The following is a 23,947-nucleotide window of genomic DNA, read 5'->3' as shown; positions in this document are numbered from 1 at the left end:
TATGGCATCTATTGGTCGGGGTTTAGTACATAAAACAGAAACGACTACAGGTATTTTAAGCAGAAAGGGATTTAATACAGGAATTTAGGGGCTCACAAAATTGGAGACACAGTTGTAGGAGTGAGCTTTGGGCCAGAAATTACTCCTGAAACACTACAGAACCGACCTACCATAGGAGCTACTACCTCTGAGGCCACCACTGAAACTACTGAGTTCAAAAACCCACCATTATATTCCAGGAATCAGGAAGCCAGAATCATGAAGTCACTATAGCTCCTGCCCCTAAAACCCACAAAGCTAGTGGCTGAGCAGTGAGCAGCAAAAAACATCATCTGTCCATGACCTTTCTTTCAGGAGAAAACAGCTGAAAAGGCAAGACTTCTGCTTCACTTCTACCTTCTAAATTTTGCCTAATGCCTCAAATTGACAAAGCCTGATTTTATTCTAAAACCTCAGCTGCAAGAGAAGCTGAGAAATTTGATTTTTTTATTTTTTAATGTTTATTTATTTTTGAGAGAGAGGGAGACAAAGCGGGAGCAGGGGAGGGGCAGAGAGAGACAGAGACAGAATCTGAAGCAGGCTCCAGGCTCCGAACTGTCAGCACAGAGCCAGATGCAGACTCGAACTTACAAACCATGAGATCATGACCTGGGCCACCAACTGAGCCACCCAGGCGCCCCTGAGAAATTTGACTTTTAACTTTCTAGCCTCTTGGATATAGTAAGGTACCCTAGAAGGATTGAGCAAGCCATCCTACAGGCTCCAGCATGGGATATCCTAAATTACATTCTGTTTTTTTAATGTGTCTAACCACCCCTTAGCTCCTGAAGGACAGAGCTCCTGGACGTCATGTCTTTCACATCTTTCAAGGCTGCAAGACTTGCAGATGAGAGGTCCTTGCTAAGGACAGCCAAATAATCAAATGATGAAACACATTCACTGTTTCAGTACTTTCTTACTTTGCTTTCTGATTCTGTTCCTGCCTTTAAATGTTATCTCTGAAGTAAACCCCCTTGAAGATAATGCTGGTTGGTACTTCTCAGGTGTGTCCCCACAGAGTGAGCCACAGGGCTGGCCATATACATTCCTCCTAAATTAGTGTGTTGATTGTGTTTCACAACTGATTCTCACCCAGAAGTGGGTTTTTTTTCCCCCAAAAGACATTTTTGCCCTATGAAGTTCAACCAACAGGAAACTAATTTCCTGCAAAAGTGTGAGGACAACAGATCTTTCTTATATGCACTATTGTCTCATTTTGACAGCAGACTACCTCCAAATTCTAAAGTAGGTGCCCTCTACACTATTCTACAAGGTTGTTATGAGGATTAGATAACACAGAGAGCATTACCTACCACATAGTAGATGTCAGTAAGTATCAATTCCTTCCTTTTTCCTTCATAAAAAAGTATACCTTTCCAGGCTTCTGCTAAGAGACTGGCTAATTAGATCTTTGAAGAGGTATTAATGGCTAATGTATTAGTTATCTACTGATGTGTAACAAATTGCCCAAAACTTAGCAACTTAAAACAAGAAAAATGTTTTTGGCCAGGAATCTGGGAGGAACATAGCTGGGTGGTTCTGGCTTAGAGTCTCTAATGAGATGGCTGTCACGATGATGGCTTTACTAAAGGCTTTACTGGAGCTGGAGGATCTGCTCTTAAGATCCTTGTGCATCTAGCCAGCTGATGCTGGTTGTTGCCAAGAGGTCTCAGTTCCTCTCCATGACAGACTCCTAAGGCTGCAGTTCCCCCAGAGCAAGTGACCCAAAAATGCAAGGCTGAAGTGGCAGTGTCTTTTAAACCTAGCCCCAGAAGGGACAGAACCTCCTTTCTATGATGTCCTGTTGGTTACACAGGTCAGCTCTGTGAGTACCGGGAAGCAAGGGTCACCAAGGGCCACTGTGGAGGTTGGCTGCCACACCTCATAATGGCCTAATAGGGTAGATGAACTCTTCCATTTACTGTCATTGTGATTTGGAAGGGATTTTGAATGTCTCAATGCAAGTTTGTAAGATATTCTTAGAGATACTTTAATCTTTGTCAAGATTTTAGCTCTAGAGCACACTCATTAGACACTCAGAAAATATGTGAAGAAAGAATAAATTTGTCCCTTAAGCAACATATAAACATTCTCCAAAATGAAGCAACTCAAGAGATAAAGCATCTATGGGGCTTTCTTGTGAATATATATGTATATAAATTATGCATTGTGTGTGTGTGATAAAATGTCACCCACATAGTGAAATAAAATAAAGTACTTGGGAACATATAAACTATAAAAAATTAGTGATAATTGCTGAATTCCTTTTTATGTATACATATATACATATACATATATATATGTATATGTATATATGTATATATGTATATATATATATTCTTTCTTCAATAAATAGGGACAGAAATGTATGAAATTATGAATTACAATTAAGGAATGGAATGAAATGGTATAAATCTTGACAATGCAATAATAATAATAATAATAATAATAATAATAATAATAAAATTAGAAAAAATTGATAAAAGCATATGAAAACAGTTTTCCTATTTTTCTTAGTTAGGAGGCAATCAGTACTACCTAAATATGAAACCTGGATTTTTTTTTAAAGATACTGAGTTCTTAATTTTTTAAATGCTTTTTCTGTTTTCTTAACCTTAAAAGGTTACAAAAACTAAAAATATTTCCCATGATGAATAAACATTTATCTGAAGTTTAGCAGTTTCTCTAGTTTCACTTTAATTCATTTTTCTTTTGTTCAAGTCACACAAAATTAAATATGATACTTTCCATTAAAAAACAATAGCTCAAAAAAACAAAAACAAAACAAAAATAATAGCTCATAAGACATTATCCTATTTCTAGGAAATAATTTTGTCTTTCCATTTTTTCTTTTGCTGTTCAGGAATATGAGCACAAAGGTATCTGGAAGGACAGCTCCCCAGTGTTTATGATGGCCATTTCTGCATTTGGGAAGTGGCAGTAAGTTTCTGCATTCTTCCTGTGCTCTTCAGTATTTGAAATTTTCATAGTGACTACATATGATTTTTTTAAACATGACAAGGAGAGGCTTAAACTAAAAACAATATGATTATTGGGTGGGTGATACTATCATCTCATTTGAAGGCATATTCCCCAAAATGTTTATGTCTTAGAACCTCAGAAGCCCTTGAAGATGTTATAGATGGGCCATCAGTTTTGAGAGGTGTACTTTACCTGCCTTTTGCCCTAGTGGGTTGGTGTGTAGAATTAATGCAACCAAGACAATGGGTTTGGTTCTCCAAATGAGCCATTTGTCTTCTCCCTGATCTGTGATCCCCGTCTGTACCCCTAACCAGAACTGGACCACTTATAGAGGCAAAGCACTGATCAAGGGGCCTGCAAGTTGGAGTCTTGGTTGAATCCTACTTCCTAGTTCACAGTTGTATCAGCCGGGCCATGAAGGAATTAGGAGCACCACCAAATAGGCAATGGAATCACAGACCCTTAGAAGGATGGCTCTGTAAACTCTGAAAAACAGAAAGAAACAGGACACAGGACTCCTTCACATCCAATTAAAATATCTCTTCAAAGTTGATCTTGGAGAAATGATGGTATTAAAAACCTTTCTACCAACAGGGAAGTTTTTGACTTTCATGACTTTTTGCATCCCTGGCTTACCAGGTTTTCTCACTGAGCATTTTGTGGGGACCGACCCTTGTCATATAGGCTTGACCTGCATATTGCAGGATATGTGGCCTCCCTGGCCTTCACCACTAAATAGTAGTGGTACCCCTCCTTCATTGAGTCAACCAAAAGATGCTCCCCTCATTTCCACCTTCATTCTCTACCCACCCCCACAGTGGGAAGCAGGGCAGTCCCATCCCTGGACTCACAGTGTACCTTCTGGTTTCCATGAGGACAAGAAGAACTTTGTCTTGCTCACTGATGAATCTCTAGTGACTGACACATAGTAGGTACTCAACAAACATTTGAATTAATGAGCAATATCCAATGTAGGATCTGCTATGGGGAAATTAGTGTTTTAGGAAGATGAACATTTCTAAATATTTACATCAGCAAATCTACTCTCATTAAATTCCTGGTAGTTGGAGCCTTTAGAGCTTATGAACAGCCCCAGAAAAGCCGGGAGGACGTAGGCAGAAACTGACATTTGGTGACACCTACGGTTCGTGGAGTAGTGTGCTGCTCAGCCCTCTACATGTTGCCTTATGAGGCAGCAATCACCATTCTGCTTCCCAGATGAGGAGGAATCCCCACGTGGTACATGGTAGATGGCAGAGCTAGAATTTGGCTGGACTCCCAAGGCCAGTTTGGTTCCACCCACTGTGACCATCCCGGTGGAGTTTGCTCATCAACACTCACCCTCCTTTCAGATGCTCTCGAGAAAACACATCTTCAGAGGTTTCACAACAAAATTTGTTTTCCAGTGATGTCCAGATAAATTCCATCTCTTCAGAGGCTTGACTGCATAAATATAGCCAACATATCTCTCCCATTACATCAGTCAAGCTGCAGGGGGTCAGAGGACAAGCATCTCGGCAAATGTCTTCGGCCACTTGCTAAATGCATACCTTCTTTAACACTCAACTGTTGTAACCCCAAGTGGCTTCTTTGGAGATCTGAGGAAAGCTCATTTGGTAAATCTGGTTAGGGCTGAAGGAGAAGAAAGAGTGGGATAAAGTTAGATTAAGTCCCCATCTCCACACCAGGATCCCTCTGCTTTTCCTTCTTCGGTAGCTGGTCCGGAGCTGGCTGTCTCTGGAACCACATGATGTGCCAGGGCCACGTACAGGGCAGTGTGACAGAACAGCTCACTTCCCCTCCCCAGGAAGACTGTTGCTCCATCCTTCACAGGACTCATGAAAGAGAGGAGGAGGAGGGAGAAGCCTTGCCAGGGAGTCTGGCAGCCTGGAGGCTGTGGCCCCTTCAGAGCAGAGACAGAGGGCTCAGGAGTGCCCATCTGTCTCCCCAGCCCATCTCCTCGCCTGCTCCATCTCCTTCTCAGCACATCCTCTCCCACCAGCACTTCAATCCTCCTACTGTGCTGTGACTCTGAGGTTTCTCTCCTCTCTTCTCTTTCTCCTTCCTCCTATTCTCCTCCCCCACCCCCCACCACTTCCCTTACGTCTCCCTGTAATGCCCCAGTCCTCCCACTTTTTCCTTCCTGCCTGCCAATTCCAACTGTATTCCTCTTCTCACTACCCCCACGAAATGTCCCCTTCCACTCTGGGCGAGGCTTCCTCTATTCTCTCTTCTCCAATATGGCACGAACTTATTGTTTGATACTGATGTTCTTACTAGTGCCCTTCATTCCTGCATACCCCCACCCCCACCCCAGCATCCCACTGACGTTCATAGCATGAGGCTGTCATGACTAAAGCCTCCTAACCTTGACTCACCCCAACATGAATCCATGTTTATGCCCTCTTTTGGGCCATTCACAGCAAGGACCCAACCTCACCTCCTCTTTATGGTGTTGTCCGAGCTTACAAAGCAAAGCTGAGTTTTCGATTTAGGTATTTTCAACAATGGGAGGAGCCTCCATTTCCATAGGTGCTACATTTTTATTTCTGAAACTGTGCACCCTTTACAAACCAGCTTTCTCGGGAGCATGCCATGGTTAGGGCCCTGCACAGGTTGCGTGGGAAGCTGGGATTTAGCTGCCACAGGCTAAGACACATGATGAAAAGGACTGGGGTGTTTGCCATCTCCTTTCATCTGGAGGTAGAGGATGTAAATGGTATTTAATTAAAATAATAAATCTAGCTTTGGTTTCGTTTTGGTTTTGCTGTTGGTAAATCTAATCTGGTTTCACTTGTTTACCGAATGTTTTCACCACTCAGCCGAAGTTCTGAAAAGAATGGAGATTGTGCCCAGGCCCTCTCCTCTTGCTCCCTTCTTGTAGCTCCCCACACCCAGTGCCTTCTCCCTACAAGAGCACTGCCCAGCTAGACCCCTGGCCCTGTGCTTCCCAGAGCTTATGAGTAGAGGAACCACCTGAAGGTCTTATTCAAATGCAAAGTCTGCTTCTGAGAAAGGGCCTAGAACCTGCATTTAGACCCAGAGGGTCTCTCTGGGTGGCTCAGTCAGTTGAGTGTCCAACTCTTAATTTCAGCTCAGATCATGCTCTCATGGTTGTGGGATCAAGCCCAGCATTGGGCTCCACGTTGAGTATGGAGCCTGCTTAAGATTCTCTCTCTCTCCCTCTCCCTCTGCCCCTCCCCTGCTCACATGTGCATCCATTTGCATCCTCTGCCCTCCCTTCTCAAAAAAGAAAAAAAGAAAAAAGAAATGTAGCTGATCCTCAGCCTGCACCATGAGTAGCAGGGCAATAAAATGTGTTCTGCAAGGTCAGACACCCAAAGGTCCAGGTCATTGCTTCTCAGTCTGGGCTGCACATCAGCATCAGCATCACCTGGAGAGCTCTTAACATTCTCAGTGCCCATGCTGCACCCCAGACCACTCACTGAAGCCACAATCTCTGGAGGAGGAGCCCAGGCATCAGCATTTTTTTAAAGCTCCCAAGAGAAAGATGGTTGTGTGCTGTCAGGGATGAGAATCTGCTCTCAGGGTTGAAAGGAAAGAGCATTCACATATGGCTGAAGGGAAAGGGAAGGTGCCCTGAAAACTGCATTGCCCCCTACTCGCCCAGTTGTTTTTCCATCATGTGCAGAAAGTGAGGTCATGTTTGAAGACAGAGGGTGACTTGGGGAAGCCAGTGCCTGTAATGGCTCCCAAGCACATTACAGAGTGCTGAGAAGTCTATCCAAAAGCATGGAGGATGGGGCAGGGGGCTGCTGCACTAGGAGAACCCCACCCTGGGGCCCCTTTGGCTGCTGCTTAAGACCTGAGACTTAACACCATCCCCTTAACTGCCCTTCTTTACCTGTACCCAACACCACCCCCTCCCCCTTCAGAACACCTCCACTCTGTCTCCAGAAGGCCTTCAGTGTCACCTGACTCTGAGTTGTGTCCAGATTAGAGGCTCCAGGGACAGCACCTGATGGGATCTGTCCCAATTTCTGCACCCTCCCAGGGACAGCCCTGCCTCCCTACTCTGATCCCTGTCACTTCTAGAAAATAAACATCTGTGCACGGAAAACATTATCAAGGTTTTACTGAAAAGAAAAGGAGTAGCCCAGGGGCCTAAAGAACATGCCAAACTAAGTCCTTGGAGAGGTTAATTTCGGAAGAACTGTATCCCTGCCAAATGGAAGAACGGGGTTGCATACTGCCCCAGGTTACACATAGGAAGTTCCAGTTTGAGGCTGTGGTTCAATTCCCAGAAGGAGACATGTATTTGTACACATGAAACCTAAACTACATAAAGCCAGGCCCCAGGGAGAATGGAGGACGCACTAGCCTCTGAGCTCTGCATGAGGAGAGAGAGACATCCTGGGGGCAGAGCCCTTGGGGTCAGTGATGGTGTTGTGGAAAGAGCCCAGGCCTGAGCATTAAGAGGCAGGGTCAGCCCCAGCCACTGTGTCAATGCCCTGTGTGACTCAGGTGAGAACCCTCACTCCTCTGGGCCAGTGAAATAAGAATAACACCACCCTGCCCCTCTCCCCATCATGGGATCATTCAGAGAAACAAATGCAGTTCTGGATAAGAGAGTACTTTGTAGAGTATGAAATATTATGTGCACAGAGGGTTAGAGCAGTGTGGAATTTGCAGAGTTCAGAGTGCATATGTGCATGTGAGTGCACATGTATGAGTATGTGTGCACATACATGAGGATTGTGCATATGTATGAGTACAAGTGTGTGTGTGTGACTGTTGCACTGGGAAATAGATCCTAACCACTACACGGGCCAAAGGAGAGGTCAGAGTGTCCCTGGGTCAGGAAAGCACTATAGCAATAATTGGGCTGGGACATGTGGGCAGGATTCAGGGAAGTAATGGAGAACAACACACGAAGAAACAGAATGGAGCCTGAGGCAGCTGTGGGCCCAGAGGAGACCTCCCTCCCAGAACAGGAGTACGTGCTACAGAGAAGCTGGAGATTGGTTCAAGCACACATGAAGCCCTGCCCCCCACCCCCCGCACCAAAGCAGAACCCCGGGAGAGTGAGAACACAGCTACCTTCACCTTCGGTGCCACTCACCTCTTCCCCCAAGTAGCCCCTACCTGTGTGGAGACTGGACACGTTGCCCCCCGGGCAGTCTGGGGACACACCTGAAGTAGCCATCTGCAGACTCAGAATGTCTTCCTAGCAATTCTGTTTTAAAATAAAAAAGGTAAAAGCAGTAAGCACCCAGTCCCAGCAGCAAGGCCCTTAGACTTGGAGCACCTCAGAAGCTTTCTGAGTAGTGGCATGATGAAGCCATGTCTTAAGGTATTTCATCCATTACCAGGGGCAAGGTGGAGAGAAGTTGGAGAGCTGCAGTCAGGGAGACTGGCTGAGAGCTGACCTGGACAGAAGAGGACCAGCCCAGAGGGAGAAAACAGACTTACACAGACAAGGCCCTTGAAGTGAAATTTGATGGCTTAGTAATTGCTGGTTTAGGGATGTGGTGAAGCAGAGGCTCAATACACAGCACATCAGAGGGTCATCCCACTTAAAGAATGTCAGCTGAGAAGGGTACAGTGACCCCCTCAGAATGTCCTTCCAAATGCAAGGAGATCCAGTATCTAAGGAGGAGATCCCTGCAGGTCTAGCCTCCTCTCCCAATCCCACTCCGGGCCCTGGTTAGGTCCCCTGCTGCAGGCACCAGCCCTGGCCCCTGCGAGAGAACCCAGAAAATAGAGCCCCCAATGTGCTGACCACCAGCCATCTCTAACCCCAACAGTCTGCAGATGGGCCAGGGGAGGCTGTGCTCCCTCTTGACTCCCATCCCTCCCAGCCCGACCCCTGGCCCCGTGAGTCAGGCTCCTCTCAGCCCACATCAGACTCGCTGGGCTGGAGCTGCCAAGAAAAAATCTGAGCCCCCTAATAAGAAGGAGCATTCAGCCAACATCTTACACAAGCCAGCCCTGGGAAAGGCACCTCTCACCTTAGCCCAGCTGCCGGCCAGCCCCTTCTTCTGTTCCCTGCCCTATCTGTCAAGGGACGAGGCCTCTCCTGGCTTGATCCCCTCCTTGGCCTCACTGAGGTATGATCCATGGATCTGTCCTGTCCCCATTCCAGCATCAACTTGGCCCCAGACAGCTGATTTCTCCCTTTCAACAGCTGTCCACGGGGCTCAGAAATCAGCAGAGCCCTGGCCCAGGGACCCAGCCTGACTCAGCAAGGTCCTTTTGGAGTCATGTCTCTGCCTTTGATCCTGCTGTCACTGAGATACACAAGCAAGATGGCAGAGAGTCTGGGGGTTTTGTTGGGTGAACCAAATTAAAGGAAATCCAGAGGTCCGCCCCAGAGAAAGGAAGATGAAGATCAATCTTTGAAGTGCTCTCATGTAGGGAAGGGAGGACATATATCCTGTGCAGATATGAAGGCAGCACTAGAACCAGCACTGGGTAAAACCGCAGGGACTTGACATCAGCTCCATAGACCTAATGGCTTCTAGTATGCAGACATGTTCACAAGGAGAGCAGCCTGCCTCATGGGATCGTGGGACACCAGCCAACTGTCAGAAGGACTAAAAAGTAGATTCCTTCATTGATTGAGAGAGGCGAAGAATATCCTTTTTGATCCTGAGGTTGTAGATATACACAGAAACTGTTTTCCATAATTGCATCAACTACAAACTCTTGGGAAAAATTAATTCAACAAATATTTTGGAACACCTGCTAATCACTTTTTCTTCTCTAGAGCTGCTGTGACCTCCATAACTCAGCTTGGGTAGATGATGAATAAACGAGGCCATTTTAGATTCACCCCGGGATGACAACTTCACTGGCATACTTAATCCCAATAGGCCACAGGAAAGGGAGAGAGCCTTGGCTCTGCACTAAGTCACACCAACAACTCAAGAAACCCCTCCAGTCACAAGCCCCCATTCTCCCTTGACACCCAGAATGTGCTAGAGAGGACACAGCCCCTCCCCATTGAGCATGGGCATGCTTTGGCATTGCTATCAGGGACAGATAGTCCTTTAGAGAAAAAAATCAGGTCAAGAATTAAAGTTAGGGGCACCTGGGTGGCCCAGTCGGTCCAGTGTCTGACTTCGGCTCAGGTCATGATCTCACGTTTGTGGGTTCAAGCCCCGCGTCAGGCTCTGTGCTGACAGCTCAGCCTGGAGCCTGCTTCAGATTCTGTATCTCTCTCTCTCTCCCCCTCCCCTGCTCATGCTCTGCCTCTCTCTGTCTCTCAAATATAAATAAATGTTTAAAAAAATTTTTTAATTAAAAAATAAAGAATTTCAAAGTTAGTACAATAGAGTCAGACACGTTTTCTAAATATTGCAAGAATTGGGGTCCAAATATAGGGACTGAGAACTCTTCCCAGTCTGGCTTCTGACTCCCTACCTTCCTCTTTCTATTGCCTGCTGACACCCTTCCCCATATTCCAGCAAGGTGTACAACTGGGATTTCCTGGCACAAACCATGGATGTATTTTCTTAGGCATTTCCTTGGCCTTGAGTGTTCTCCTCCCTCTGTCTTGCTCAGCCAAGTCCCAACGTGAAAGCCTGGGCCCCAGTCTTTTCGTGCCCAGGAGCTGCCCTGTGCTCCTACAGCTGGCCCCGCATCCCCTCTGCTATTGCCTTTCCTCTGTTCTGAAAGTCTGTTCACTTCTCCCTCCCTGCCTTCCGAAACCCAAGCCCAAACATGAGCACTGTGCAGGCAGCTCTGATGCTTCTGGGGGAGTCCAAGGACACACAGTAGGTGCTCAACAAAGAGCATTCTTACAAGGAGGATGGAGGAGCTAGTGTTTCGGGAGCCCCCTTGTGGGAACATTCAAGGCCTGGGTTTTGGAGAGACATGAGGCTGATCCAACAGCCCTTTCCGTCCATATTTCTGAGGGAGAAGAGGTGCGGGCAGCCAAGGGGAGCATTTGCACGCCAAGCAGATAATTATGTGTTCTTGGAAGCTGGTTTAATGGACTGGCTCAGAGCTGAGTTGGGAATGGGCTCTGAGGCCTGCCGCCTTCAGACGGGACGTGGCTCAGGCAAGGATTTCACCGTCCAGTTTTAACAAGTGGCCAACGCCTTATGGAAACTTTTGAAAGGCGTTCTGTTTGAGGCCAGCCAGCTTGTACTTCATCTGGTTACTTTACCCATCTTTCCTTCAATTTGAGAGCACAAGAAGAAAGGAAACTAAAAATCACTGAGTGCCTACTACGTGCCAAGAACCAAGTCAGCAATTTCACTGTCCTAAGAGTCCCACATTGCCCTTTGAAGAGGGAGAAACAGAGGCCCATGTAGCCCCTCGCGGCAGAGAAAAGAGTGAAGCTGGGCATCTCAGCTTCTGCAGCCTGTGCTCTTTCCAGACACAGCAACCTTCTCTTTACAAGGCCATTCTTGCTGCACGTCTCAATCCTACCCCAAAGCCAAAATTCCCCCAGTTGAACAGGATAAACATTCCCATGGCAAAGGAACGCTGTGTTCCCCAGAGGAGATGCAATCACGTTGTTCCTGCTTAGGCTATGTGTGCTTATGAAATAGAACTGGGCTGAGGGCCTGGACACAGGCTGAGGGCAGCCACCCCTCCCCTGAATCCCCCAGCTGTGCCCTGCAAGGCAGTTAGAGTAACAGAAGGGTAGGGAGCCCAGGGTGGAAAGCTGGGTCTAATCTTGACTTTGCAGCAAGCTGCTGGTTTTCCTGGGTCTCTGCTTCCTCTTGCCATCACAAGGCAGTAGCTTGCTTCGAAAAGTGCAGAGTTAAATCCATGTGAGAAATAATTCTTATTTTGCTTTCCTGGGCATTGATTTCTCTATCTGTAGTTGCAAATGTTGTCCACATACAGGAGAGACTCAGAGGTAGAGAAGAAAGTACCTTTTTGGAGATGACTCTGGAGAGAGTACTTCCCTCGTACAATCACTCATTCTTTCCATAATCATTAGACACATATTGAGGGCTTACTATGTGTCAAGCTCTCTGCCAGGCAGAACAAATACAGAAATCAACAAGATAAAGCCCCTGTTCTTAAAGGACTCCTAATGTATAAGCCATTTTTTCACCAAAAAAAAAAATGTATATATATACATATAAGTGTTTGAATTGTCATGGTTAGAAAATAATCCTGAATATACCCATTCTCCACTCCTGTATACTTAAGCCCTATCACTAAAAAATATTTCCTTGACTATATAATATACATTGTTCTCATATTTCAAAATTTATTAAATCAACACACATCTTGCAATTTTGATTGGCAGCATTTTCTTCTTGGTGATGCACCAAATAATGATCATCTTACAGATGATCACATCTTAGATTTAATGAAATATATTTCATTTCACTTTTCAATTGGGCTTTTAAAGGAATTAACAGCCACTGAATTTAACATAAGGTTTTTCCAGCACATTTCTAGTTCGTCCAGATGTATGGTGTCACACACATCATGTGTCTAGATAACCTGATTGCCCCTCATTTTTTCTTCTGGATGGCTTGGAAGCAATCTCATGCCAATGGGCCAGGATGCTGTATCACTTCTTGGCCACCAGAGGGAGAGAGCACCTTGGTTCTCAGGCTTGCTGGTTTTCCCTCTCGCTTAAACCATTCCAGCATGCCCCCTCCAGGGCAATCTGAAACACACTCAAACTCCACCTGCAAGGTCAGAAGAGAGGAAAGGGCCCTCTTCCAGAGCAATGGCAGTCAGAAAGAGGAATTAGTTCTGAATGATGTTTGCAAACCTACAATAAAAATCAGCTATGGTTTAAATAAGCAACTCTGGGGAATGAGGACACGTGTTAGACATGGCAGAGTTCTTGCCACAAAAAATGCAGAGCTGATGAGTGGCCCCATGCCCTTCTTAAACCATTCAAGACTCAGGATACTTGTAAAGTTGTGCAAGGAAGTTTTCCCACTCCAGCAATCACCTGTAGCCTTCTATTCTTCCTCCTTTTCTTCCTCCCCTTCTTCCTTCCCTCATTTAACTATTTATTGAACATCTGCTATGTGCCAGGCACTTAGCTAGGAGCTAAGAATAGAATACAGCAGTAAACAGAACAAAAAAGGTCACTGTCCTCATGTATCTTAAGTTCTGGTGGGGAGACATACACTATAAAAATAAATCTATCATCACTTGGTACAAAAAAAAAAAAAAATGCTATAAGGAAAGACATTAGGTCCCATGAGAGTATGATAGGAGAACATGGTCAGGAGCTGACCTGGGCAGGCTTCTCTGATGAGTGGTAATGGAGACAATGCTTGAGGGAAGAAGAGGAGTTTCTAGGTAACTAGCAAGGGAGAGCCCATCTGGGTGCACAGACCAGCATTTGCAGAGGCCCTGAGGTGGAAAGTGTTCAACACTTAGGCACTGAAAGGAGGCAAGTGTGGAACTTAGAGACAAGGGGCAGGAGAAACCCAGGGTGGGCTAACACATAACAGGAACATGGTGGTACAGAGTTCTGTGTGCATGTTTAAGATGCATTTTTCCATCAGTAGCCATTGATGGGATTGAAGCAGGGAACAGACATGACCAAAGTTGAGTATTGATATGACAGCACTGGTGGCCCTGTGGAGCATGGCGTGAAGGAGAAATCTGAGAAGTGAGGTGTCCAACTGGGAGTTACTGGAGCAGTGGCAAGAGGTGATGGCAGCCAAATGGTGACAGTGGGCATCCAGGTGTATTTTAGAGGTAGTATTACTGGATTGGGGGAGGTTAGAGGGGGTATTGTAAGGAGTAGCTTGGAATGGAGAGAGGACTTTTCCTGGGACAGGCACCTTTCAGAGAGGACAGGGTCTGAGAAGGAAACATTATGAGCTGTTTCAGTGCATTAACTTTATGCTATTTCTGGAACATCCATATGCAAGTGTAAAGTAGACAATTAAATCTGTGAATCCAATGCTCAAAACTGGGCTGGAAATATTAGATTTGGGAGTCATAGGTACACAGATGGAGGATAAAGCCACAGTGAGAGCTGACGTCAGCTGGGTAGGAGCATCAGTAAAGAGAAAATGGTCCAGAACAGAGCTCAACAGAATGCTTATATTTACAGGAGGAGCCAGCCAAGGACAGTGTGAAAGAGCAGCTAGAGAGAGGATCAATGTAAATGCCAAAAAGAGGAGAGTGTGTCAAGGAGGGTTGGTCAGCTGTGTGGATGCCCTCAGCTGTCTGATGAGATGAAGACCAAAGCATGTTTCAGATTTGCCAACATGGAGGTCTTACAGCAGGGGCAGTAGCAGCAGAAACCAGCCTGGGCTGGCCAAAGACAGAAAGGGGAGTGCCAGGAGTCCGCCCAAGAGGATGGCAAGCATAAATCTAAAGTGACGGCAGCCTACCCAGTTATGCAGTTTTTCTCAGGCAATGTTCAGTTGCTTGATGAAAGCCTAGAAGAGATGGAGTGTTGGGTTTAGCCTGGCCAGGATTTCACCACGCAAGCATGAGAGAGGGATTGGGGAGGGCAGAGCAAGGGTGTTGAAAGAAGTAAAGTGACTGCTCCAAAGTCTAAGTTGGTTAAGGAGGGCAGGGGAGATAGGGAGCTGGTGGAGCTAAGGGACTGGAGGTCTCCCAGAAGTGAAAGTGCTGTCAGTGGACGCACTTGAGCAGGTGAGCCTGAAGTCCAAAGGAGAGCATCAGACTCTGGAGATTTCATAGTTTGTGTAAGACCAAGTCTACATGGTGACTGTGGAAATTAGTGGCTGAAAAGAAGAGGTAGAGAGGGTCACTAGAAATGAGGAACACAAGGGTCTGTGAAGTCAGAGAATGCGGTGATGACTTAATGTCAAAGAGATCAATCTCAATGTACAGACATTGAAGTTACTGAAAATTATTGGAGTAGAGATGAAGATAACTAGAAAGGAGCCCCTCAAGTCTTCACTGAAGGAGTGAATGACCAGGAAGTCAGTAACACGGCAGTGAGCAGTGAGAGGGATAGTGTAAGCCTCAAAAAAGAGGGCTTTCTGCACCAGCGAAGTGAGCAGTGGTCTGGAAGCAACAGGGAAGAACAAGAAATCCTTTCATTGGGAGTAGGAAATAGCCCAGGGAAATGGCACTAATGCAAGTAGAGGAAGGGGTCTGGCTCCCCTTTGGAAGAGAACTCTGCATCATTTATCTGGGTCTGCAGTGCTAAGTGTGAGGAACACCAGCACCCATGCTAGGGATCTACAGACACCGTCCTAAGATACACTGTCTTGCAACTCAGGGGAGGCAGGGTGGAGCCATGGGGAGAAGTCTAGATCATACTGAGAGGGGACTGTGCAGGTCCAAAGCCACCTGTCATAGGAACAGTAAAGTAAGTGAAGACATAACTGAGCCAGGGGAAGACAAAGAAGAACAGAACGGCTAAGGTGGCTTGAAGAGGAAGGAGAGAAGCATGCACTACCAGCGGGCAGCCACAGTAAGCCAGGAAACTGAGGACCGCAGGCAGAAGTTACTCCACCAGCTTGTCCTGGCATAAACCCTGGCCCCGGTAGTGAAGGGAAAAGGAGTCCCACGTGGAGGGGGAAGGACCTCCAGCCTGGTGCACACAGCTTCTAGTAGATGTTACCAGAACTGCTGCTGCTTCTTTGAACTGTTCCTGGGGAAGGAAAAGGAGGAAGAAGCTGGAAAGGGCACTGACAGCAGAGGGAAGAGAGGAGGGACTAGAGGTCAACCATAATCAACATAAGCTCCATAGCAAGTAAGAAAAGGAGTCGCCCTTAGATCCTCACTCAGTTAGAAGCCCCAGATCTATGTGTGCATATCAAAGAGAAAGTATTTTTACAACTACAGCAGTGAGATAGTACTATGGATAATATAAAAGGTAGAGAAAAAATATTTCACTGATCAGGAAAAAAAGAGAGGCATCTATTCTAACTGGGTGGTCAGGGAAATCTTCACGGCAGAAATGGACTTTCCTCTGGACTTGGAAGAATGGGGGGATTTTGAAAGATAAGGCCACAATGGTGGAGGAGTGGCCCCAGGGCTCTCTGGCAGCACTCTACTGCAAGAGTCATGTATCAGGACTGACTGCATGCCTCCTGCGGCCTCCCTGCAGCCCCAGCCAAGTCCCCCTGGGCCCCATCCTGACTCACTGTTCTCCCCCTTTCCTTTCCACTTGCAGGACCTAGGAGCGACCACCCCCTGAAGGAAATGTCTGACACTCATCACAGCAGCCCTCTCCTGACAGAGCCTCTTTCCAGCAGATACAAACTGTATGAGTCAGAGTTTACCAGCCCTAGCTGGCCCTCAAGCCCCCAGGATACACACCCAGCCCTGCCCCTCCTGGAAATGCCTGAAGAAAAGGTGAGGAGTGTCCCTCCCAGGATATTTCACAGGTGGAGGGAAGGGGAGGAAGGGTGATGAAAGATGCTGCTCTCCCAGCTGCCCAGTGCACGGGTTGCATAATGCCATGGAAGGGTCACTGGCCGGGGAGGCTCTGCCCCAGTCAACGCAGGGTTCCACCCCCTGGTTGGTCCCAGTGGGTCTAAGATAGAAAACGTGTTTCTGTGTGCAACATGATTTTAGAGGCAGGTGGGGAATGCACAGTCACACACCGGTCTTCCAACCAGTCCCCTTAGACTTCCCCTTAGACCTGCTCCCTTGAATTACCTTATTGTCTCCCAAAGTAAGGCCTGTGTTCAAATGCTAGCTTTTAACACTCCTTGAACTGATAGAGTGGAGAGGGATCCAGGACCACTAACGTTTGGGGTTTTTTTTTAATGAGATATAATTTACATGCTATAAAATTCACCCCTTTAAAGTATACATTTCACTGATTTTTAGCATAATTACAGAGTTTGCCAACATCACCACCACTGAACTCCAGAATATTTTCATCACCTTGAAAAGAAACCCAATACTCATTAGCAGTCACTCCGCATTCCACCAGGCCACCACCAATCTACCTTGTGTCCCTGTGGATTTGCCCATTCCGTATGTGTGATGTAAATGGAATCATATAACATATGGCCTTTTGTGAAATGCTTGTGTCATTTAACATAATGCTTTCAGGTGCATCCTTATTGTAGCATGAATCGGTACATCATTTCTTTTTATGACCCAACAATATTTCATGGTATGAGTGTACCATAGCCTACTTACCCATTCATCCATTGATTGACACTGGGTTGTTTCTTTTTGCCTGTTATAAAAAAAAACAATGCTACTGTGAACATTTGTGTCGAAGTTTTTGTGCAGACATATGTTTTTCTTCTTCTTGGGTACATAGCCAGAAATGGAATTTCTGGGTCATATGGTAAATCTATGTTTAACATTTTAAGGAGCTGCCAAACTGTTTTCCAAAGTAGCTGCATCAGGTGTACATTCTCTCCAGCCAGGTATACATTGTTCCAGTCTACCTCCTTGTCAAAACTCGTTACGGTCTGTCTTTTTTATTACAGCCTGGGTGGATGTGAACTGACATCTCACTGTGATTTTGATTAGTATTTCCCTAATGTCAAATTGATGTTGAACATCTTTTCATGTGCTTAATGACCACTTATATACCGTCTTCAGAAAAATGTCTTTTCAAATCCTTTGCCCATCTTTCAATTGGGTTATTTGTCTTTTTATTGTGGAGTTGTAATAGTTCTTTATATATTCTGGATATTAGGCCCTTGCCAATTGTATGATTCACAAATAATTTCTCCCACTTTATAGGTCTTTTCACTATCTTGATAGTGTCCTTAGAAGTCCAATTTATCTCTCTTGTCTTTGATTGCTTATGTATTTGGTGTCATATCTAAGAAACCATTTTCTTATCCAGGTCACAAAGATTTACTCCTATGTTTTTATCTAACAGTTTTATAATTTTAGCACTTACATGTAAGTCTTTTCTCCATTTTGAGTTAATTTTTGTATAAGGCATTAAGTAGGGGTCCAATTATCCAGTTGTCCCAACACCATTTATTGAAAAGGCTATTCTTTCTCCATTGAACTGTTTTGACACTCATCAAAAATCAACGGACCGTAGGTGTATGTGTTTATCTCTAGACTCTCAATTTTATTTAACTGATTTATATACCTATCCTTATGCGAGTACCACACTATCTTGATTACGGTAGCTTTGTAGTAAGTTTTGAAATCAAGCAAGATTGTTTTATCTGTTCTCAGACCCCTGAATTTCTATATTAATTTTAGGATCTGACTTTGAATTTCTGAAAAAAAATGAAACTCGGATTTTGGTAGAGATTGTATTAAATCTATAGATCAATTTAAGGAGTATTGCCATTTTTAACAAGAGTAAGTCTTCCAATCCATGGACACAGGATATATTTCCATTTACTTAAGTCTTTAATTCCTTTTGATTTTTTGTAGTTTTTGTATTAAAAAACTTGTATAAAACCTTTAGTTTTAGGATATAAAGCCTTTCTTGTTAAATTTATTCCAAAATATTTTATTCTTTTCCATACTATCATAAATAGAATTTTCTTCACAATATTCTTGGATTGTTCCTTGCCCATATATAAAAATAAAGTTGATTTTTGTATATTGATCTTCTATCCAGCAAATTTGCTGAACTTGTCCATTAACTTTAATAGGTTTGGTAGGGGGCGGGGAGGTGGTTGAAGATTTTTTAAGGAGTTGCTATACAGCAGAATGTCCCATCTGCAAATGGAGAGGTTTTAAATCCTTTCTTTCCAATCTGGGTCCCTTTTGGTCTGTTTTTTTCTTATCTAATTGCTCTGGCCAAAACTTGCAGTACATTATTAAATCAAAGTGACAAGAGAACCAACATCATTGTCTCATTCCTGATCTTAAAGGGAAAGCATCCCATCTTTCACCATTATATATAATATTAACTGTGGGTTTTTAGTAGATATCCTTTATTAAGTTGAGAAATTTCCTTTCTATTCCTGGTTTTTTGAATGTTTTTATCAGGAAAGGTTGTTGAATTTGTCAAGTGGTTTTTCTGTGTCTATTGAAACAATGATGTGGGTTTTTTTCTTTTATTCTTTCAACAGTAATAATTATTGATTGATTTTTTATACATTGAAACAGTCTTGAATTCTGAAAATAAATCCCACTTGGCCATCATTCTTTTTATATGTTACTGAATCTGGCTTGGTAGTGTTTTGTTAAGGATTTTTGCATCTATGTTTATAAAGCAGATTGATCTGTAATTTGCTTTTTTGTGATGTCTTTGTCTGGCTTTGGTGTTAGGGTAATACTAATACTAGCTTCACAGAATGTGATAAGAAGTATTGCCTTCTCTTCTGTTTTTTGAAAAATACTGTTATTAATTCTTTAAAGATTTGGTAGAATGTACAGCCATCTGAACTTGGGCTTTTCTTTGTGGGAAGTGTTTTGTTTGTTGTTTTTGGTTTTGCTTTACTAATATAATTTACTTTGTTATAAGTCAGCTCAGATTTTTCTGTTTCTTCTTGAGTCAGTTTGGTACTTTTTGCCTTTCTAGGAATGTATCCAGTTCATCTAGGTTATCTGATTTGTTAGCACACAATTATTCATTTCTTTAGAATCCATTTCTTTATAACATTTTTAATTTTTTAAATGTTTATTTATTTTGAAAGAGGGAGAGAGTGTGTGAGAGGGGGAGGGGCAGAGAGAGCGGGAGACACGGAGAATCTCAAGCAGGCTCCTCACTGTCAGCACAGACCCTGATGCGAGGCTCAATCCCATGAATCATGAGATCATGACCTGAGCTGAAATCAAGAGTCAAACAACTGCCTGAGCCACCCATGCGCCCCAACCCATTTTATTTCTTGAAGGTTGGTAGTCATGTCTCGTCTCTCATTTCTGATTCTGGTAATTTCAATCTTCTTTTCTCGTCTTGGTCAATCTAGCTAAAAGTTTGTCAATTTTGACCTTTACAAAGAACCATCTTTTAGTTTCAATGATTTTTCTGTATTTTTCATTCTCTATTTCATTTATTTTCTTGATAATCTTTGTTATATCCTTCACTCTACTTGCTTTTGGTTTAGTTCACTGTTATTCTAGTTTCTTAAAGTGGAAGGTTAAGTTGTTGATACAGAATATTTCTCTTTTTAGCACAGGTCTTTATACCTACAATTTCCCTCTAACACTGATTTAGCTGCATCCCATAAGTTTTGTTTTCATTCATCTCAGAGTAGCTCCTAATTTCTCTTCTGATTTCCTTTTTGATCCATTGATTATTTAGGAGCGTGTTGTTTAATTGCCACATCATTTCTCAAATTTCCTTCTGCTTTTGATTTCTAAATTCACTCCATTATGGTCAGAGAACATGATTTCAATCCCTTTAAATTTAGTGATACCTTTTTATCGGTAAAAATGTTTTACTTATCCAACTTCAAGCTGTATTACAAAGCTGTAATCATCAAGACAGTATGGTACTGGTACAAGAACAGACACTCAGATCAATGGAACAGAATAAAGAACCCAGAAATGGACCCACAAATGTATGGCCAACTAATCTTTGACAAAGCAGGAAAGAATATCCAATGGAATAAAGACAGTCTCTTCAGCAAGTGGTGCTGGGAAAACTGGAGAGCAACATGCAGAAAAATGAACCTGGACCACTTACACCACATACAGAAATAAACTCAAAATGGATAAAAGACCTAAATGTAAGACAGGAAGCCATCAAAATCCTTGAGGAGAAAGCAGACAAAAACCTCTTTGACCTTGGCCGCAGCAGCTTCTTACTCAACATGTCTCTGGAGGCAAGGGAAAAATGTTTTACTTATCTTATGGCCTAACATATGGTCTATACTGGAGAAGGTTCCATGGGCTCTGTAAAAGAATGTGTATTGCCTTTATAGAAGAGAGAATTTTTGGAGATCCTTACTCCACCATTTTCATTGATATCCTCAAGACATTTAAGTTTTGATGTAGGAAGGAAGTTGGGGAAATCTATAGACCATCAGCATACAATAGAAGTATAATATGAGCCACACGTTTGTTCAAATGTCTATTAGCCACATTTTTTAGAAGTAAAAAGAAGCAGTTATTTCATTATATAGTCAGTATAAAGTATCGTTGAGATATTTTACACATTATTTTTTCATAGTAATTCTTCAGAATATACTTAGAGCACATCTCAGTTCAGATTAGCCACATTTTAAGTGTTCAATAGCCACAGCTATTGGCTGTGATATTGGACAGTGCAGTTTAAGAGCAAGCAGTCCTGACCTAGGAGGCCACAGATAGAACCAAGGGCAGACAAACTTGGATGGGGAAGATAATTTACCTTTATTTCACTAACCTCCAATGAACTTTAGTACTTATTTCAATTATAAATATAAATAATGAACTATAACCATATCAGTAGCACCTGAGATTGTTGTCATTGTCACAGATTGGGCTCCCCTAGAAAGCTGACTTTGAGATGGTGATTTTCATGTAAGAAGTTAACTGGGATGTGCCTTTGCAGTCAATAGTTGTAGAAGAGGAAGGGCAACAGGATTAGGCGAAGAAGTTGGGCAATAAGGGCCCCAGGTGACCCTATGGTCAGCTCTAGATCTCAAGCAGCCCTTTAAAGTTGTCCTGAATTGGGGTGAAGAGGCCCCACTTATTCACTCACTGCTACTTTGAAATTATAATAGATATTGGACTGGCTGTACCTATATGTAGATCATAGGATTTTTTTTAATATTGTAATAACTGCTTCAGTATAACTGGTTTTCTTTGCTATCCTATTTATTTTATCCATTTCGAAACATTATTCTGGAAAGAAGTCCACAGCCTTGCCCAGCTGCCACCAGGGATCCGTGGCACAAAAGTCTATGCAACCCAACTGTGAAGAATGTGTAGTGGTCCTAGGAAGAGCTGGCCTGTGTGCAGCACTCTGGACCACAATAGAGAATGGACACATGTCTTATGATCATTTGTCTTTATCAGGACACCTGCCAACCTTCCCTATCCCCAAATGCCCTTGCTCTCAAAAAGCTGTATTATTTGATAGTTTGTCATGGCTTCTCTTAAAAGGATCTCCGGTCATCCAATGAAGACAGCCATATTGTGAAAATGGAAAAACTCAATGAAAGGAGTAAAAGGAGAGAAAGCGGGGCAGCTCATCGGGGCTCTGCAGGCTTGGGGGGCATCAGCCTCTTCCAAGCAGTGGGATACCTCACAGGGGACATGAAGGAGTGCAGGAGCTGGCTGAAAGGTAGGCAAAGTCCCAGGAAAGAAGCAGCCGGGCTGGGCCAGGGAGACAGCCCTCCCTCAGGCGTGAGTGGAGGAAGCTGCTCCCTCACTCACCCATTGAGAGGACTCCCACAGTTGGAGTACTCCCACCCTGAGTTGGCTCTGGATGGGTCCAAGGTACCCTACTAACTTGGAATTCCCATGGAGTTTCAGAATTAAATACACTTCACTAATTTTAGTGCTTTGCAAATTCTTTGCCCCTATGTGGAATAGATACAGGACAACCACTTAGTGGTATATAAGTCATTTCCCAAACAAGCTGTCATTCCTTCCCTTGTTCCATGGCCATTTATTATGTGCCAAGAAAATATTGACATCACCCTCCACCATATTCCAAGGCTCTTTCTTTCCTTTCAACGTCCTTCTTCTCCTAGTTTACCTCAACTAAATACTGCAACAAACAGCCCTTCCCTCCCCAATCACACCTGCATAGGCTGTCCTGGAAACCAAACCAGAATGTATGTTCCCTCTTCTTGACCTGGCTTCCCCCAGGTCCTAACTCAATACTGATTCCATAGCTGAGCTAAAGCCATTTCCTTTCCAGCTCCTTTTCTCCAGATGACTTTCTTTGCTGCTCAGATACCAGTTCTCAACTGAGTCATACGGCACAACACAAAAAGAGGGTTTCCCTGCCTCCTCACCCCTTCCCTTGGACCAATAAATTTCCCTTGGAATGCTCCTGAGGCTTCCTTGCCAACCAAGTCGAGGGCTGGAACGGCGTTAAATTGGTCTCAGCACGATGCCTCAGTCTGTACGGCAAAAACTAACACCCACTGTGGACTGATTGCCTAGCCACTCAGAGACTTGGGCTAGGTGCCAGGCCAAACGAGAGGAAATGTCCTGGCTCATGCATCCTTGTTTGCCTTGGTTGCCACGCCAACCAGTGGTCCAGCAGGGAAGCATAACTGGGACTCTGCTGATGGCTCTGCCTGTCTCTTTCAGATAAGCCACTGGCCCTCCAGGTTACAGACTGGGTCCTGAGGGGCACTGCTCAGGTAATGTTTGTCAACAACCCTCTCAGCGGACTCATCATCTTCATAGGGCTTCTGATCCAGAATCCCTGGTGGACGATTGCTGGGGTGTTGGGGGCAGTGGTCTCAACCTTAACTGCCCTCGCCTTGAACCAGGACAGGTGGGTGCCTGTCTGCAGTGGTCGTGGGGTCTTGGGTTAGACAGATAGAGAAGTGTGTCCCTGAGTGATCAGCCAACGTTATCCTACCAACCAGCCCAAGTCTCCTAAAGATTAACCTTGAACAGGTCACTGGAGGTCTCTACAGAATTAAACCACTCCTGTGCTCAAAGCAAGTGACAGCACTAGGCTCCTTTTGACTGTAGATCCTTCTGGAAACATTCCCTATGAGGCGGGTGCAGAGGAACTCTTAAACTGTTCTTCCCTTATGGAGCCTACAGTCTGGTTGACTAACAGGTAATAAATGTCCCAGAATAATATGAGACGGTATATACCGGAGAGCTCAGAGAAGACAGATGTTTCAGAGTGTTTTGGGGGTGGGGGTATGAGAGAGGGTGGCCTTTGAGCTGGAAATATGGGATCTGAGAGCGAGGAGAAAGGTAGAGTGGGGAGGGCAGTGTGGAGGTGGGAGACAGCTAGAGGAGGGCCCCTCCAACCCAGTGCAGAGCTGGGAGACAGCTAGAGGAGGGCCCCCCCAACCCTGCACTGGTAGCCACAAAATCCAGGAACAATAACGAGTAGCATTTTCTGGAACTGGACCATTTTCTCAGACTTTGCCCCATGCTGTCCCAACAGTTCCCAAATTTTCCTGATGGCTAGAGTCACCAGGGCTGGCTGTTAAGAAATGTGACTTCTCCACCCCAACCA

At 44.4% G+C, this 23,947-nt stretch overlaps 1 protein-coding gene across 1 annotated transcript in view; it reads left to right on the top strand.

Annotated features, from left to right (window-relative positions):
* Positions 1-23,947, top strand: part of SLC14A2 (solute carrier family 14 member 2) — a 444,882-nt gene that overhangs the window by 375,092 nt on the left and 45,843 nt on the right. Inside the window, exons 4-6 of the mRNA XM_049620168.1 lie at positions 16,088-16,269; positions 21,892-22,072; positions 23,053-23,242. Coding sequence (XP_049476125.1) covers positions 16,117-16,269; positions 21,892-22,072; positions 23,053-23,242 — 524 coding nt within the window. The 5' untranslated portion in view covers positions 16,088-16,116. The remainder of the gene's footprint in view (positions 1-16,087; positions 16,270-21,891; positions 22,073-23,052; positions 23,243-23,947) is intronic.

Source organism: Panthera uncia, assembly GCF_023721935.1.
Source record: "Panthera uncia isolate 11264 chromosome D3 unlocalized genomic scaffold, Puncia_PCG_1.0 HiC_scaffold_8, whole genome shotgun sequence".
Taxonomy (NCBI): Eukaryota; Metazoa; Chordata; class Mammalia; order Carnivora; family Felidae; genus Panthera; species Panthera uncia.
The sequence above is the reverse complement of the archived record's forward strand: the minus strand, read 5'-3'. Positions and strand labels throughout refer to the sequence as shown.